The sequence below is a fragment of the Atractosteus spatula genome, chromosome 8 (assembly GCF_055471065.1).
Source record: "Atractosteus spatula isolate fAtrSpa1 chromosome 8, fAtrSpa1.hap1, whole genome shotgun sequence".
In the NCBI taxonomy this organism is placed as follows: domain Eukaryota; kingdom Metazoa; phylum Chordata; class Actinopteri; order Semionotiformes; family Lepisosteidae; genus Atractosteus; species Atractosteus spatula.
The window spans coordinates 46,815,127-46,833,138 of NC_142713.1; the positions used below are offsets into that span (position 1 = coordinate 46,815,127).

The following is an 18,012-nucleotide window of genomic DNA, read 5'->3' on the forward strand; positions in this document are numbered from 1 at the left end:
TTAAAAAAATGTAAAAATATTCTCATTTATTGAGGTAAATTTCTCTAAAGATTGAGGTAACAATTTGCATAGTATTACTTCCATAAATTTACATCAGAAAACATACTAAACACTTTAATTTTTACAAACATTTGGAAAAATCTAATATTACAATGCTGTGCTTGACTGTTCCTAGTTAACTGCTGATGTGTAAAAGAACCAGACTGGAAATCAATGGTGAAACGGAGCTTCATCCTTCAAATGTGCTTCACACCTTCCAGCATGAAACAGAGACAATTAAAATTAAACAATGTTTTATACATCATACCCACATTCATTTTTCTGAAATTGCCAAGCTAAATCAGTCCAACCCTCCTGAAACGAAAGCTTTTTCTGTAGGTAATACTTGGGAGACATGCATTTTTAATCAACACAAGCAAGAAAGTTGGAACTTTTTGGAATTGTCCCGGCCCTGTGGAATTGACTGCAACTAAAGTCAACACATCAATGCTTTAATGAAAGTGTGGTGTTATGACGAATTTTAAATGCTTGCACAACGTAGTCTGCAATGAAAACCAAAGACAAAAGTAATGTACCGTATAATGCTTAAGACTGAAGAGAAAAGTTGGCCTTTATTAAAGATTATGACAACGGTGGACTAATTCATTTCTCCGACAACTCAGAAGACAAAAAAAGCTGTTCATGAAGGGCACTCTTCATAGCTACTGCTATCCAACATCAGTTTGGTAGCAATAGATGTTATTAAAGAGGATGGAGGGTGCTATCTTCTGGTATTAAAGTGCAAATGTTTATGGAACTTTTAATGAACTTTCAAAAACTAGTCATCCTCATCCTTAATATTAAAATAATTCTTGTAATCAGAAAATTGGGAAAGGGTGAAGACTTGTGAAGAGAGAAAAAATGTGGATTACAATGAAATTTTATTTCATCTTGTGTATGGTCCTGTTAGCATGCTGAAATGCCACTAACACTTTGCAAGTCAATTTGATCTTACTGAAACGTATCCAAGATCAAATGCACGTTTGCACTGTGCAATTATAAAAAACTGGCTAAAAGAACAAGGGAAACTATTCACAATGAAACAATACTATGGACATTACTGGCAGAAACAAAGCTGCCATCTTAAACAAGCTCAGACACTCGCATCAGTAAACCCTCCCAGACATTTTATAAAACAGTCTAAAATACCAAATACTTTGGTTTAAAAACAAGGAATCAACATTCTTACATTAATTACTGTTTTAGGTGCACTGCAGGGCTATATTCCCTTGGCAGAATATTGTCCATCTGCAGTGCAACATAGTATATCTCCATAGTAAAACTTTATGCAAAAAGGAAGTGATGAATCCCAATACACATTTGTAACAAAATAATAAGTAATGTTAGAGGCTTGAAACATAACCTATAGTCCAGACTTTCTGCACTTTAGAAAGTTCACAGTAAATTAGATTGTTTAGCTATAAGGCAAGTATTTTGATATGTTTTGAATGCATTGTAAAATTCATGAAATGAATGCTTTGAACAATACTTAAAGCAAGAAAGAATTTGAAACTGCCCAGACCACACAGAGATTTGACTGTTAGATTTCCAAGGTCTTTAACATTTGCCACATGCATCTCAGTGTTTTTCTAATTGCTTTCAAAAATCAATTACTGTACACTATTCTTTTCAAAAAAGTTTACAAATTTGATACAAAGCATTATAAACATCATATACACAAATTCACAAGAGGAGCTGTTTAAAACATGTATCCAGTATTTATGAAAAAAAATACAAAAAAAGTCCACAAAATATCCCCAAGACTGAAAGGTCTTTGGGCGTGCTGATGTTTTGGATGCAGACCCATTGCAGTGTGGTGCTGGTGTTGGAGACTGGCCCTGGGGGGCATCTTCTAAAGGGATTTTCCTTTGTCCTGAGAAAACCGCTGGGTATAAAACAGGATGTAGGCCTGTGCCTTGCAAACTTCATCCACAGTGCAGATGTTTAACTTGGAATCATTGCAATGCACCCAGAACCCTGAGGAGAGAAAGCAACACTTTTTAAAAAGAGATTGGGGTTTCCATGCTAATCACGCCTTTTCAGAGGGTCCTAGTAGCCCTGCTTCTGTGAACGTTTCCTATAATCTCTGTAAGCAACATAATCCACCCTCAAAAATGGGATTTTGACATTTTAATTTCCCACAGGCCTAAGAATAGTTAATCTAACATTGTTAACCGTTTGAACGACACATTTTGGGCCTCCTAGCTCATATGGAAGTCAGCAGCTGATCCAAGGATGTCATCCAGCCATTTTGTGAACAAAGCCAGGGTATTGGCTGCGTAGCTTGTGCCACACTCTCATTACCCTCTGCATAAAGAGGTGCCTCATTTCCTTGGTTTCTTGTATTAGGCATTTGTCTTTTCGCATACCCCAAGCTTCTTTCCCTGTCTGTGTGTCTCGTGGAGAGCAAGTTGGGGTATGCGATAAGAAATTCCTAATACAAGAAATTGTATATGGCCAATAAAGTGATCATATCTTTAAAACCAAGGAAATGAAGCACCTCTTTGTAAGATAAGATCTTATCTTATAAAGAGGTGCCTCCTTTCCTTCCACTTAGTTTCCACAGGTGTCCTCTGGTTTGTATGTAACACATTATTAAAAGTGGTTTAAATTAAATACCACTTTTAAAGACGCATCTGAACCTCATTTAGATGCTATTTTGGTAGTGCTGATCCGCTCATCTTAAACGTTGACAACTGCACAAGCATGTTGGGGTCCCACCTTAAAACGGCCCCTAGATTAAATCCAAATTGTAGCCATTATTACGACAGCTCACGTAGAAGAGGAAAGCCAAAAGACGTTTCTGCAGTGACATGACCGAATATGCAAATGAAAAACGTTATCTCTTCCGATGTCCTATATTAATAAAGAATTTTATACAGTCCACAGATCCCTGGAGATGATTGTAATTGTCACTTGAGTCGCTCTGCATTTAAAACAGGACTTGCCAGTAGGTTTCAGCTGTTTTAATTTGCAAGCTATTAACAACTCCGCCAGCCAGATTTGTTTTTCTTCCATTTGAATCTTTGCTTTTTTCAAATTTTACATCCTCCTAATTAGAAGCTGCCAATTTGTTCATCACCACCTCGCAGCTGCTGTGCGGTGAAAAGAGGAGAGGCGTGATGATCTGAGCCCACCCAGCTCAGGAAGCCGCACACCTGCCAGAGAGCGCCCCCCGCAGGCAGCCGGCAAAACTGCCCCGACTGGAGGCGTCAGCCCCCGGGCTGCAGAGCAACAGCCTTGCTTCAGCACCACGTGGCCCCCTCTCAGCCGGCTCTTTGGAAACCAAAATATTCTGATGCTCAAGTGTCTCCCTTTTTAAATGAAGCCACGCCTCAGGTTTCAACAAAAAAAATACCTGAGCTCTGTCAAGTTTCCAGCCATCAAATACTAAAATTGTATCTTTCCTTTCCAGGGACAGGGAGCATCACCCAGGAGGAATGAATTAATTGGTAGGTATGACACTCGTTATTTAATTAAGGGGGTGTGTAAGTGCAGGGCAACCTTATACTAGCTCGGCATAAACATGATCAAGACAAAGAAGTTGTACCAATAGAATTAGGGAAGAAATAAAAAATCAAAGTAAACATTTATTCATTGACATCTTTTAAATAAATTAGAACAGTTACTGAGATTTGTTTGACGATACACATTTTACTTTTTTGTTAAATAGTGTCTTCATTTGATATTGTAACTATAAATACTAGTTTATATAACTATCAATGTCATTTTTAAATAATGTTTCTCAAAAGATCTGACAACTATTCTTAATTCTATTAAACAGACATAATAGCTAATCATACAATGCCTTTCTGAATTCTTTTCACCAGCTACTTCAAATAAAACATTTTTTGCAAACTCATCTAACAATAATAACCCTATAAAAGGGTAAGCATTCAACAGTTTCAATCTCAAAGAGTGAAAATTGTAAAAAAACAAAACAATTGAACATCACACAAAACAAAATTCTGGAATAGATTTATTAAACAATTACAAATAAAATTTAATTTAATGTACAAAAAAAAGCTTTGTCGAATTCTTAGAATGAGAATTGATATGAAAATGTGCACTGGAACACATTACTACCAGTACTATAAGTTTCAGAAATACTCAGCTATTTTGTAATAGAAATATGAAATACTGCCCCTTTCATCTGCTGAAAAAAACATCACTATGAGGTTAAAATCAGGGCTATAGAATCCTTCTGCCCCATTGAAAGATAAAGAATAACGATATCCTCCAACACACACAGCATTTCATTTTCAAACCCTCATCTAAACAAAAACCCCAGATATTTTGGATATTCTGTAAACCCTGGTCTAAGGCTGGTCCAAGTGCAGGAAAAGTTTAATAAGTGTTTATTTTCTTACAGTTCCTGAGACATATGTGCATTTCAAACAGGAGAGAAGGTTTATTTTCACACACCCTCTCAGGATGCCTACAGACAAGACCCAGACTAAGAGAGGTTACGTCTAAACAGACATAAACAGTTCCTACCAAAGTCTGGGAACTAGCAAGCAAAAGCATTGCAGCACTCACGGCAATATAAAGTACAATCAATGAAAATTCTGCAATGTACTAAATTGCTCAAAGTCAAAAAGTTTTGAGTTAATCATAAATCAATTGTATTTTTGATCAGTGTGGGCATAGTAAGAGCTGAAGAGATGGAAAACTTACCTCCTTCTGTGTTGTAGCAATAGGCAGTGTAATGACCTGAGCCAAATCCCTTTCCATGATGCATTACCACAGCTGATAATTCATACATGAAGCAGTCTGGCTTGAGATTCCCTGTTGAGTCTCTACAGCAATAAGGCTCCATGTTTAATATCTGATCAAAGCTGACGTGAACCCCAATCTTCTCTCTGTGATTGCGGCCTGACCACCTGAAAGGGACAAAACATATGCAGCCGATATCCACGCTGAACTCTAAAGACTTGTTTCAGATTTATAATATTAAAATCACGGATGGGGAAAAAAAAGCTAAGATAATTTTTTTTCACTACATAAATCTTCTCAGCATATTTTCCCTTTATTGGTAAGCGAAAGTAAAAATCCGGTTTATTCTTAGCAACGTCGAAGCAGGAGTAAAGCAGCTTGAAATCGGGATGTATTTTTATTAGCAAGCAGCTTTCGTCTATCCCCATGAACCGCCAATTTGCAGTATCTGAGTAACTTTGAAAAATGTGTTCTGAAACATACTAGGATACAGACCGCAAAGCTGAGGAAGAAAAAAAACTGCATTCTCCTAACTCTTTACATGAGCAGCGCCCCCTCCCAAGAAATAACTATGCCACACTCTCACCTGAAGCGCTTGAGGTGCAGTCTCAAGACCTGAGGCAGTTTGTGAACCATGAGCTGCTTCTGAGCTTCAGTGAGGATGACCGGCTTTGATGAGAATCGTCTCCGCTTGCCTTAAAACCAGAGGGGGAGAGATTATTCCTTTTGTCTTTTTTTAAATGCATCGAAACTATCAATGAAAGCAATGTGTCATTTTGGAAATGTCAGATTAAAAAAAAACGCCAGATTAAAAATATTCTCAGTATTAGGAAAATACCACGTTAGTTTTTTTTGCTTTAGTACTTAATTTTCAAATTGGATAGGCCAGCTATAGATCAAGGCCTCACCGTTGGGAAGTATGCAACCTGAAAAAACATCCAGTTTCTGGAGGAATGAGGAAAACATGACAACTTCTATATAGGCAAATGAAAAGGCCAAATTTCTAATTGATAAATAATTCCCAGTTTGCTCATTTTCAATCTGATTGGCTTTGTTTCTCGCTGATTAGCATCATGCATGCATTCATGTAACAGATAATAATAATTGCTTACACTTAGATAGCGCTTTTCTGGACACGCCACTCAAAGCGCTTTACAGGTAATGGGGACTCCCCTCCACCACCAATGTGCAGCATCCACCTGGATGATGCGACGGCAGCCATAGTGCGCCAGAACGCTCACCACACATCAGCTCTCAGTGGGGAGGAGAGCAGAGTAATGAAGCCAATTCATAGATGGGGATTATTAGGAGGCCATGATTGGTAAAGGCCAATGGGAAATTACACCTCTACTCTTTTCGAGAAAGGATTTTTAATGACCACAGAGAGTCAGGACCTCGGTTTTACATCTCATCCGAAGGACGGCGCCTGTTTACAGTATAGTGTCCCCGTCACTATACTGGGGCATTAGGACCCACATAGACCACAGGGTGAGCTACCCCTGCTGACCCCACTAACACCTCTTCCAGCAGCAACCTTAGTTTTTCCCAGGAGGTCTCCCATCCAGGTACCAGGCTCACACCTGCTGAGCTTCAGTGGGCTGCCAGTTGTGAGTTGCAGAGTGATATGGCTGCTGGCCATAATATACCAAATACCACAATAAGAAAATAAACATTAAGACGGAAAATGCCAATTCAATTAAATTTACAATTTAGCTGTAACCCTTAGGGTTCTTCCCCACAAAATGAGAGAACGGTGCTGGGAAAACCTCTGAGCCCCTTCTTTGCAGTGCGGCGAATGTATCGGAGAAGGCTGGGCCCAGGTGGCCAAGCCTGTGCTGTGTACATACTCACTGTTGCACTGATCGCAGGCGTAGATATTTCCTTCCAAGGCTTCGGTCTCTGTGAACTTGGCCAACATTTCTGTCAGCAAGCAAGGATACTGCGCAGACGTCTCTTTTCCATTACAATGGTATCTCTCTGGAAACTCCAGTGACAAGTCCCAGAAGGGCTCAATGGTATTGGATTTATTGTCACAGGCAAGACACGTCACCTGTCAAAGCAGACAGACAGTCAGAGACTATATCGAGGTCTCCTTGTATGCAGTGGTTGCTTTCCTGCTTTGAATGATCACCTAATTTAGTGAAAAATATTTAAAATCATAATCATCCTAAACTGAGGATGATGGAATTTTACATTACTACATGTCCATTTCTTGAAAACTTGATATCTCTCACAACTGCAGATAAAAAAACTCAACCATAAATCTTTAGGCTAAACTGTAAAACTGCAGGACTGAGCTCTGGGATCAGTAATCAACATCACCCGCAAACTAGGATTCAGGGACTGATTATGTAAAACTCTCAGCAGTGATACCGCTGCACAAAAAGAAGCTTGTCTTGCCTCAACCAGCCGTGTTTTAACTAGAAAACAATCATCTATATTGAACAAGGAAATCAGAATACTGCTGTCTATTACACTGTAAACATCTGGCCGATATCTACACTGCACTCTCCATTTCTACACTGTAGTATTACTGTACTACAATGCATCTCAAAATACATGATACAATTTTTTTTAGCCTTCTTCATGTAATTGAACAACAGCACATGATACACAATAGAAACAAAGAAAGAAGTAAAAACACAGCAAACTGATTTTGAAACAAAACCAGATGAATAGCTTTAGTGCATTATGAAAAGACTGTTTTGGGCAGCTATGTTTCACAGATGAGGTGCTATACATGAGAAGGCTCCGATGCCCACTGTGTCGAACAAGGACATTCTGAATTCTGTGTAATACCTGAATAAATATTTAGTCTTGCTCGGCAGCAGTCATATGTAAAAAACACATATCAAAAGTTCATGATCAGAAATGCAGAGCAAGAGTCCTAACAGAGCATTGCTGCACAGAAGAAAGATACCCTTCAGAGTTCCTACCACGTGCCAAGAGCAATACAATGTACCACTGAAAAGAATTATCAAGATTAACTTATGTCTAGATATTCCAACATCTCTTAGATTGTTTAAATACTGCAGAAACACAAACCTGCAGATGTTAAAATAAAAAATAATCACACATCACACGAAATAAAACAACAATGAAAATAAGCTAAGTCTTGTAATGTTTGCTCAGATTCACTGACAGCTTTCTTCCTCTTGATATTCACCTTTAAAGACAGTCCAAAAACATGTAAGCCAAATTAAAGATGGGAACCCAAAAAAAACCTTGCAATGCAAATACAGATAACCACAAGCTTCAAGAACAACTCCTTTTGTTCCTACAGCACATCTGTTATGTAGTTCAACCAAGATTCACTGTGGTTTTTATAGTTTTTCCAAAACACCACAAAAGTGAATACGTCTCCGATTGTAGGTTGCAGCAATGAAAGCATTTTCCATTGTCATATTTTTGTGAATTTAGGAGTACAGTTGATTAAAAGCAGTTCCTAATACTTTGAGCCTGCATACATTCACTTCCATTCACTCTGGTCTTTAAGATGTCCTTGGTGAGACATTTGTCTTCTAGGTAGGACTGTGCTCTTGGAGCTGTGTAGTTCTTGGTATAATACACTGTATCCGGGTGATCTGCCTGTTACTGATATGTAAGCTCTTAGTTATATTACAATTGGGTACTTTAAATGTCCAAAGAAGTGGTGCAACACTAATAAAAAAATGTCATACATCTAACTGTTCTCCTGAACCGAAAACCAAGTCATCTGCAGTAGCCAAACAAATTATTTACACTTTCCCTGGGGATTAAGCACCGATTTATTGAATGCTTGAAATACTATAATGAGGGATCATTAACATAACACTAGAACACAAAGGTCTCTCATATCTCTCTGAACTCACTGCTCTCTCTTTTTGCGTTTTAAGTAAACCGCTTCAGCTCAGATAACAGTAAAAATACTGTTATGAGGCTAGTAGCCAGACTTTATTAACATATCTTAAATATCCATGAAGCACTGGTAGCGGTGTAAAATCAAGTTCATCAATATAATAGTAATAGTAACTTAAATGAATTAAAATTCTCTCCTCTCATTTGATAGGGCCCCGGCTAGCTCTGTCGGAAGAGCATGAGACTCATAAGCTCAGGGTAGTGGGTTCGTGTCCCACACCGGGCGCCAGGTCCTCCATGTTGGAGGTTGGGCACAAGGCTAACAACCCTGTCCCGTAAAAAACTAATGTTACAGAAACAGCAACAGGATGTTTCTGCCCCTACATGCTGGAAGGCACAACGGGCGAACATCCATCCATCTCTCATTTGATTACATTCTTCCCCACAGAAAACACATATTAAAACCATCTGATCTATTTGCAAACAGAGCACTCTTAAATCACAATTTGTTAATACCTAATAATTGGAATACTGCAAATGAATCACAACGTAAAACCTTGAGGGCACCCCACAATGCTGGTCAGACTGAGCAACCTGACATGGTACACAGCTATTCCCAACCATTTGGAACATCTTAAGAGCCGGACATATGAAATATCTGAAGGTTGAGCTGCGTTTAAAAAAAATGTTGTTTTTTTTAAATCAAGTAATTAAAAAACACTAACCCTGAAAGTATTTGAGTCTTGCCACAGACCTCCTTCACATCTTTACTGCTATAGCCTGAGTGATACACGCTGAGCCACAGTCCTCCTTGCTCTCTTGGACAATTCTTACTTGGAAAGCAATGTGTGAATTCGACTGCAAAACGTGTGAACTGTGCAAAAGATGGTTTTAAATGCAATACAACCCATGCAGCTAACAGTCACACTAATTGCAAAGCTGAAGCATAACAGAAATATCCCACAGAACTCTTGGATGACATTAGGCACTTTGAATCACTGATGTGACATCTTACTGCACTTCACATACAGCTAGAAAACCTAGCAATAAAGCAAAAACATAAGCGCCTATAATGTTTAAGCAGGTAAGTCATAAAAAATCTTAATGCCCTTTTTTACTCTCTTCCTTCTTTTGGCAAGTGTATTGCTGACTTCAGGCGCACAAAGCCACACAGTTCAACAATTCTGACACGCTTAATTCACAAGTGAAGAAGAACTAGGATTTTGGTTACATGCTTGCCCTGAAAAGTCATGACAGAAATAAGCTCTCACTCCTCCTTTATAATGGTGCCATATTTACCAAACCTTTCCACAGGCCCATTTAAAAAAAACAGACACTGAGATTCCACAGTTTCCATTACATCACTCTTACCAACACCAGACACCAACTGTAAGAAAGTGGTAACCACGCACACTACAAAACAATGCTCTCGACTGAAATGAAACCAGATCATAATCTTTGCCCTACTTCTCGTGTTAAAAAAAAACATCATTTATGGCACGTAAAAGAGTTTACGGCAAGATTTAAGGCAGGTTTCATGCCGACAGCTTGAAGTACTTAAGATGTTTAAGGAGTAAACATGGTTCAGTAAATGAAGGCAAAAGCGTTTTGTGTTGCCGGAAACACTCTTGATTTCACACTGGAATTTCTAGTTTTAATTAAAAAGCTGGAGGGAGGGGAGAAGTGGAGGAAGGCAGGCACACCCAAAGTCACACTTTCCCAACTCAGGAAAAACAATCAGATGTAAACTGGATGGGAAAGAGCGCAGCGAATGCCAGCGACTCGGCGGTCAGCCAGTGGGAATGTTTCGCTGTGCTCGGTGCTTGGTGCCTCTGCCCCCCATGTCTTCTCCAGATACCGAGACCTGCCTGCGCCCGCAGCCCTGCTCTGTCCCGGCCCCCCAAGATAAGGGCTGAACGCTGAGGTCCTGCCGGGAACAGGCCCCTCACTCGATATGGCTCCAGCACTCGCAAACTGGCTTCGCCTGGAGGAGAGAGGAGCAACATGGATACCCCCCTCCCAGCAGGAAATCACACTGCAGGACGAGCGCCACTGCAAGGGCTGATCGAGCAGTATGAAGCCAGTCAGATCTTATAAAGAATGTTTTTCCCCCCTCCTTAAACTAAATTAAAAGGAGTGGAAGGCATCCGTGATCACTTGTTTTAAACCCAGTACATTTAAATCAACACTCATGCGATATGTGGCCTCCCAATCCCTCTCTTATCTATTAATAAGCTTTTCCCAAGATCCACTCATTCTCAGAGGCACTTAATATAAGAGGTAGATCAATTTCTAACCTGAATGTCACTTTTTAGGGATTTGAAAAATACAATTATTTTAACAAACTGTCACCAAATCTGCAGAAATTCAATCCACTATATCCATGCAGATTACACTACCAGTAAAACACAGGACCTCCAAACACAAGAGCTTCATCTTATTAGGACTATTCCTTCTCAGTTTAACACCACAGCACATGATATTCCTGCCAGAACAATACAGAAAATGTTCGGTCTACATTCTCACAGCAGCAATTGTGCTTAATGAACTTTAGATGGTGATTAATAGAGGTTTTCCAATCACTGACATCCGTGACAGGAAATACTATGAAGGAATTTACATCACGTCCTGTACGAAGATGCACAAGACTTCCTAACTTCACCAACGAACAGGTGCCAATCAAAACTTTTGTTCAACACCTGCTTATTACTTTACACTTTGTGAAGTATAACTCCAAGATTGGTGAATTTTCTCCAGATGTTTCAAAGGCTGAACTCTATTGGAAACGTACTGCAAACCCAACCATGTCAAAGACAGACAGTGAGAAAAGTGAACACAAAATGTCATAAAAAACATAACTAACAGGTTGAGTGGAAAACAGCCATGTTTTTTCACATTATAATAGGTTGTCAAAGATCAAAATCACCAGGATGATACATTTAATAAACTATCACTAAACCAAAATGGAATGCTGAAAAGTAATTCACACATCACACTAGTACCACTCAACAATGATTCAAATAGTAATAATGTGTACATTACTTTTCATGCCAAATGTTTAGCGTCCCAGAGTGTTTAGCAGGTAAGAGGGAACTTGCTTCATTCATCAGAGGTACAAACCCAGGCTTTTAATAACAAAAGAATCTTTGAAAGATTTTACCTTTACGTACATTATAAACAGCACGACAGTAAAAACAAATCACATCAGAAATGACCTTTACATTCCAGGACAAGTCAAAAGACTTGCCAAGAACAGCTAAAACCACACCTTTTTAAACCATATTTCATGAACACCAACTTTATTTTCTCTTGCTATTTAGAACAACCTGCTGAGGACAAACACACAGAACCCTGAACAGAGATCTCACCTGCTCCTCGTTATTTCCCTAAATTATTATCACTTTACTTAAGAGAATTAAATCAGCACAACACATAAGAAGCTATACATTTTAGTGACCTGGCTCTGACCTAACCTCATGTGGACAGGTAGGCAAAAAACACCAGGACAATTTCCACCCAGTTAAGACCAGCAAAGACAAAGGTGAAAAAAATAATCAGATAAAAAAAAACAAGAAAATGAGGGCCCACCAACCTGGCTCAGGAGCTGCCCGTGAAAGATAGTGTTGACAACATTCATGACCTTTTTGATGAGCTTCCTCTGAGAAGCCGGCACGTGGGCAGGCTGCAGGCTGCCCGTGGTCTCCAGCTCCTGCTGCACCTTGTCCAGAAGCTCACAGAGGAACTCCTGCGCGTCCTGCTGGGCATAACCCCTGAAGGCAGGGATGAGATGCCATACAGAGTGCAACATGGCAAACGGAGACACCAGCGCCCACTTTCCCGACCACATCACCTGGAACAAGGTGTGCAGCTCGTGGCACAGGGAGATGTGTTTGGAGCTGGGCTCCTTGGGCTGGATCAGCTCCATGTTCCTAGTCCTAGAAGCGCCTCCACTGAGGCCCGCTAACAAACTCCTCTTGGAGGTGGGAGACGGGGACTCCCCCCCCTTACCGTTGCGCATTACGAGCTTGCACAGGGCCGGTCGAGAGTTCCCATTGGCAGCACTGGCAAGGAAGTCCAGGTCCTGGTTAAGGTCGAGTTGCAGGAAACACTCCCGGAAGATATGCAAGTGACTAAGCACCTGGAGTATGGAGTTCATGTAGCAAGTGTTGCCCAGATTGCGCAGTCCGGTCACGCCGGGGGTGACTGTGGGTCTCCGTTTGACAGGGGAATCCCCCGGCTTCTTCATACCTGCATCAGACGAGGTAGAGGCAGTAGTTGAGGTGGGAGGTTTCGTTTTCCCCGTGTCCATCTTGCCCACTTTCCCGTGAGGCGCGGAGGCAGCTCGCCTTCGCCCCACGGCCCGCTGCGCCCCCGAGGCCCTGCCGAAAATCTGGCGAACGGTCTTGCGGGACGCCGGGGGAGGGCCGCTCTGCCGGCTCTGCTTCCGAAGGCGGCTGCTCTTCCTGGGAGGGGCGCTCTCCAGCTCCGCCTTCTGCCGCCGCTTCAGCTCCTGCCTCCGTTCCCTCAGCTCCCTCCTCCGGGCCTCCGCCTCCTCCCTCAGCCTCTCCTCCGCGGCACGCTGCTGCCCCCCGGCCGTCAACTCGAACCAGCCGCGGAACACCCGGCCGATCAGCGACCGGCGGCGGTGCCAGAGAGCCGTGAACATGCGGTCCTCGTCCCGCAGCAGCTCCTGCACGCTACCGGCCGAGATGTCGTCGTTGGTCGCCATGGAGCGCAAGGTGCGGCCGCTGCGAGTGGTGACCTCGTAGTTCTGACTCTTGATGGCGCTCAGCGTGCTGCGCAGCAGTTTCAGGTCTCCCATGGCGTTGTCGTTCAGCACGTAGTCGTCGCACAGGTAGCAGAACACGTAGAGCTCGTTCACCTCCATCGCCACCGGGTGCCTCTGCTCCTGGAAGTGCTTGAGCGCGTGCTCTTCGATGTAGCGGCCGCAGGCTACGTGGGAGCAGCTGAGGCAGGCCCACACAGACTCGGTGGTGTTACAGTCCACGCAGTGCCATTTCTGCGGGTTGAGGATGGAGTGGTCCTGAGCCAGCCGGAGCCGGCCAACATGCTTACACTTGTCCATCTTCCGCGGCGTCAGATCCCCCTTGCTAAGAAGGTGAGCTGCCAAACATGGCCACCCCACAGCATCTTAACCTGGGAAAGACAGGCTGGGTTTAAACCACAACAGACCAGACACAAGAACATCAGAAGGCTGACAAGTGAGAGGTGGCCGTTTGGCCCATCTAGCCTGTCTGGGGGTTCAGTAGTTAACTGATCCAATGACCTCATCCGGCTGTTTCTGGAAAGAAACCAGAGCGTCAGCTTCCAAAACATGGTTGGGCAGCTTGCTCCCCACTCCCACAACCCCTATCAAATCTGACCAACATGCATTTGCCTGTTGTGAGACGCTCTGAAGGCCCCTCTCCTGTATCTATAAAAATACTGGAGCAAAAAACAGCCCACATTTCGATCTTACTCTTTCACAAACATACACTAGAAGACTTTTTCAGTCTGAAGAATGAAAGCCTTGATTTGGAATGAGGCTAAATCTAAGGCGTGCAAGATTCATGCTGACATGTTTGCTTTAAAACACTCTAGAGTTTCAAAGCAGGGAATAACTTCTGGAGCCCAGACTCGTTCAACTAATCAAATGTTTCACACAGCTTTATCTTTTTTCACAGACATTATAAAGTCACCTAGCATAACAGAAGAAAAAGTAAGACATTACCACCCTATGAAAAAAATGCGTGTTCATCAAGGCACTACATAAAGACAAAATGATTAAACGTAAATGTACTTCTAATCACCTGAAAAGGGCTTCACAGCTGAATTTTTGTTTTGTTTTTTACCTTTTAGCATGGAATGAACTTTTACCTGGTCCTTGGCAGCCTACAAGTGCTGACACACTTCCCCACTCCAACCTCTTGAAAGTTAAATGTAGCATAATTTTTATACTTTATCCTACCATAAAAATCTTATTTTAAACAGTATTTTGCCAGTTTGGATTCACTTTTCTTCTCATCAGAAAGTTAGTGCAAGATACCATACTTGTTCAATTTACACTGCTTTTACATGAAAAAGGTCATGTTTCCGCATGGCTGTTTCTCTCCCTAACGTTTCTCTTTGCGTTCGCTTGAATGGTAAATTCAACAGTCTGGTCACCTCTTCGCTCACACAAGGATAATTATTGCAAATTTCTAAGTCTTAGTCATGCTATTTCCTTTGTAGTTAAGAATTGAAACCTCAGCCTCTAACTATTCAGTCATCTGCACTGGAGACCTCAGTTTAGCTAACAAAAGGAGAAACTTGGATTTTATCCTAAAGACTTGCTGTAGAATGAGCAACCAGCAAGAGACAATTCCAGGCCTTTGTTTGATGATAACCTGCTAAGCACTTTTTCCCCCAGTTACATTCCAGAAAGGGAAAATGACTTTCCAACTGCTAAAAGCAGATCCAAAAAGGATGAATCTCTTTTAGGTAGATATCAAACAAAATGATGCTGCTGAGGTTACTGGTTTAATTTTTGTGCATCTTTACGAAAACACATTTTTTTAGATTTTGTATTTACTAAATATTTTATCATTAAGCATCTTATTGCCCTATGACTACAAAGCCATAGACTGTAATAAAACGAACATTACTATGAAGTGTATTGAAGAACATGAATCAGGTTCCCAGTTGTCCATATCTAGAAAAGAAACATAGTGGAGAGCTTATGAACAAGTCAGTCTTTCAGGCTACATTACAGAAGACCTAGATTTGGTTTCATAGGATTAATGAAAACCTTACTTCTAAAGGCCACAGGGAACCTGACAGATTCAGAGGCGTAGACTTACTACGTTTGTGACCTAAAGAGCAGACAGCAAAATTAAGAATTGAAAAAAGCTAATTTTTCATTAAAAATGTCCTGGAAGGGTCCAAAAAAAGAGCAGGAATGGGGTTCCATTGTCTTGGCTGTGGAAGACCTCATAATGATAGGTCAGATGCGGAAGGCAGGGTCTGGGATATGTTTCTCTGATAATATATAAACAAGACCTCAAGTATTCTTTATTATTCAGACATCCAAACCTGCTGTTTGCATTTAAAGATCAAAACTGACATCATTAGTCTTTCCAAACTTCACTGTAAACCTCCAGATTTTCTTTGTTTCATTTTAAAACTGTTTCTGCACTTTTAGGCACTTCGGAGCATCTGGTACCTGTTTCTTATACTCCGGCCTAGAAGTTGCATTATGGGTTAAGAAAAAGCAGCGCACCTAAAAAAAAACAAAACAACAATTTTATCTTTTCTTTCAGGCGAATTATTTTCTCTTCCTCATTTTGAAATAGTACTTGAATAGGTGGAGAACTTTGGCCGCTGTGTTGACTGCGGACAAAGTTGGCACAATGAAGCTACATAAATCAGAACAGTCCCTGCACACTGCAATAAAAATGTGATGCCACACTACCCACCCAGCTTTGAGCACTCCACAAACCATTGCAGAGAAAAGACTGCACACTATCGCGGAGTGAGCTGCAGAGCGATTTTATTTATAGACCCCGGTTTTTCGAGCTGTTCACCGGTCGCATTTTGTTTTTGATCACCTTGCAACAATGAAAACAGGACCCCAACAAAGTGAAGGCACGACGTTTCGCTACGAGTATGTTACGACGGCGATAAACACTTTCTTTCACGTTAAGTGAAATCAGAATTCGCGACCCAAGCGTGGTCCCCTGTGACCTGGGTTCTCGGGGAGCAAATGTATCGTCCACGCTATGAATTCCCACGGTTTTCAAAAACAGTTGCGTGCAACTAGCATCTAGTAGTGAAATGATACGCAGCAGATGAAAGCTGGTGGAGGGGGGAGACACCGCAGCGAACAGCGATTCGCTGCCGTAATTTTCAAAATCTATTCTTCCAGATCTAAACACAATTGGAAAAGAGGGGGGGATCCGGTGGTTACAACACAACCTGTCAGCAAACATGACCGATCTCAATCTCTGCGCGCCTGAGGCTGCGTGTATAGCGGACACTTCGCTACACGGCATGTCTGCTCGCTGGGGCTAGAGCTTCTTATTTAACTACCTGCAAATTCCAATATCGTGTCAAAGGGCTCTGTCACTCTGTCGAGAGCCTCAACTCGGCTTCCCAGGCTTACGAAGAAGGAGAACGGGATTTTTTCCATCGCTTTAACCATGTGTTCCGAATCAAGAACAATAAACAATGCTAACGTACCTATCACACAGCACTCACTCCGCTGACACTCTCACCGTCGCCATCTTGTCTGTTCACATTGACTGTCGCGTGGAGTCCTCCTCGGCCTTTCCGCGTCCTTCGGTGACGTCACAGATATTGGCTTTTCTAGTGACGTCATTTACCCCTCCCTCGCCGAACGGGAGGGGGGGGGCTTCTTTAGTGTGCACGGCAGGGGGTTGCCTGCTTTTTGGCGCTGTAATTGTTTATGTGGTTCCTGGGCTAGAATAGCGCCCAAGACCAGCTAGTGTCCCCTTTCTCGGCAATTGCGTTAGCGGTACTTAAAATGCGAGAAATACTAATGCGGTATTACTTTTTGTTTCGCAGTCCAGAGCGGTAATTTTACTTTATCAGCCGCCAAAAAAAAAACCGTGAACACAAGAAATCAAACTGGTTTGTGATCATTGATGATCAAATGTTAAATGTCTCGATGTAAAAGGTTACACCATGGAGATTGCTGTTGATACTGAGCGGTTTCTGCTGAACAGGTATATTTCAGCAGTAAAAAGTGCCCTTGGCAATCAAGTAAGTTAGCATTCGTTATCAGAAAATCGAGCTGCGTTGTTGTTTGCACACGGACAGCTGGTTAATGCCCCGACCAATGGTCTTGTTCGGCCAAATGTACATACATCCATGTCTTTATTCGAAAACACACTTGGATCAGTCACACTACACCAATCCGACGCAATTGCGTTTTATATCGAATTTAATCTTGCGCTCAATTTAATTTAATCGGAAACCAGAACAATGAACAGGAACAAAACCAGCGATACGTTTCGTTATTTATTGCATCTACGTAATCGTCTATTTTATCAAGTAATTTGAGACGGTTATATGCACGGCATTGCCCTGTCCGTAACATTCACCACTATTGATGAGCCTGACTGCTACACGATCCAAGGGGATAAAAAAACCCCACAGGAATATCGAAAGTCCACAAAGACAAAACACGAGGTCAGCTGCAAAGAAGCGTACTACTGAGGATGATCTCTTCATAGTCCTCCGGACTACACTAAATTACTACGCTGATGAGCACTAAATGGGAACGAAGCTCCTTATTAAGGCCTGTCTTTCGGTGTGCACCACAACATTTCCAGTTGTAACTAACACTGAAGTGATCACAGGCGGAGCAAATTCAAAACATCAAACGAAGACTGCAAATGATCGTAGTAACTGCGGTGAATA

General features: G+C 41.7%; 1 protein-coding gene across 1 annotated transcript; it reads right to left on the reverse strand.

The window, feature by feature from the left end:
* usp44 (ubiquitin specific peptidase 44) lies at positions 1-16,863 on the reverse strand. Its single transcript, XM_088923869.1, has 6 exons — positions 16,810-16,863; positions 12,185-13,749; positions 6,607-6,805; positions 5,342-5,450; positions 4,717-4,922; positions 1-2,016 (listed from the first exon to the last, which is right to left on the reverse strand). Exons 2-6 carry the CDS (start codon positions 13,676-13,678, stop codon positions 1,892-1,894), a joined length of 2,133 nt encoding a protein of 710 aa, XP_088779995.1. The 5' UTR covers positions 13,679-13,749; positions 16,810-16,863; the 3' UTR covers positions 1-1,891.
* Between the last annotated feature and the right edge of the window lie 1,149 nt (positions 16,864-18,012).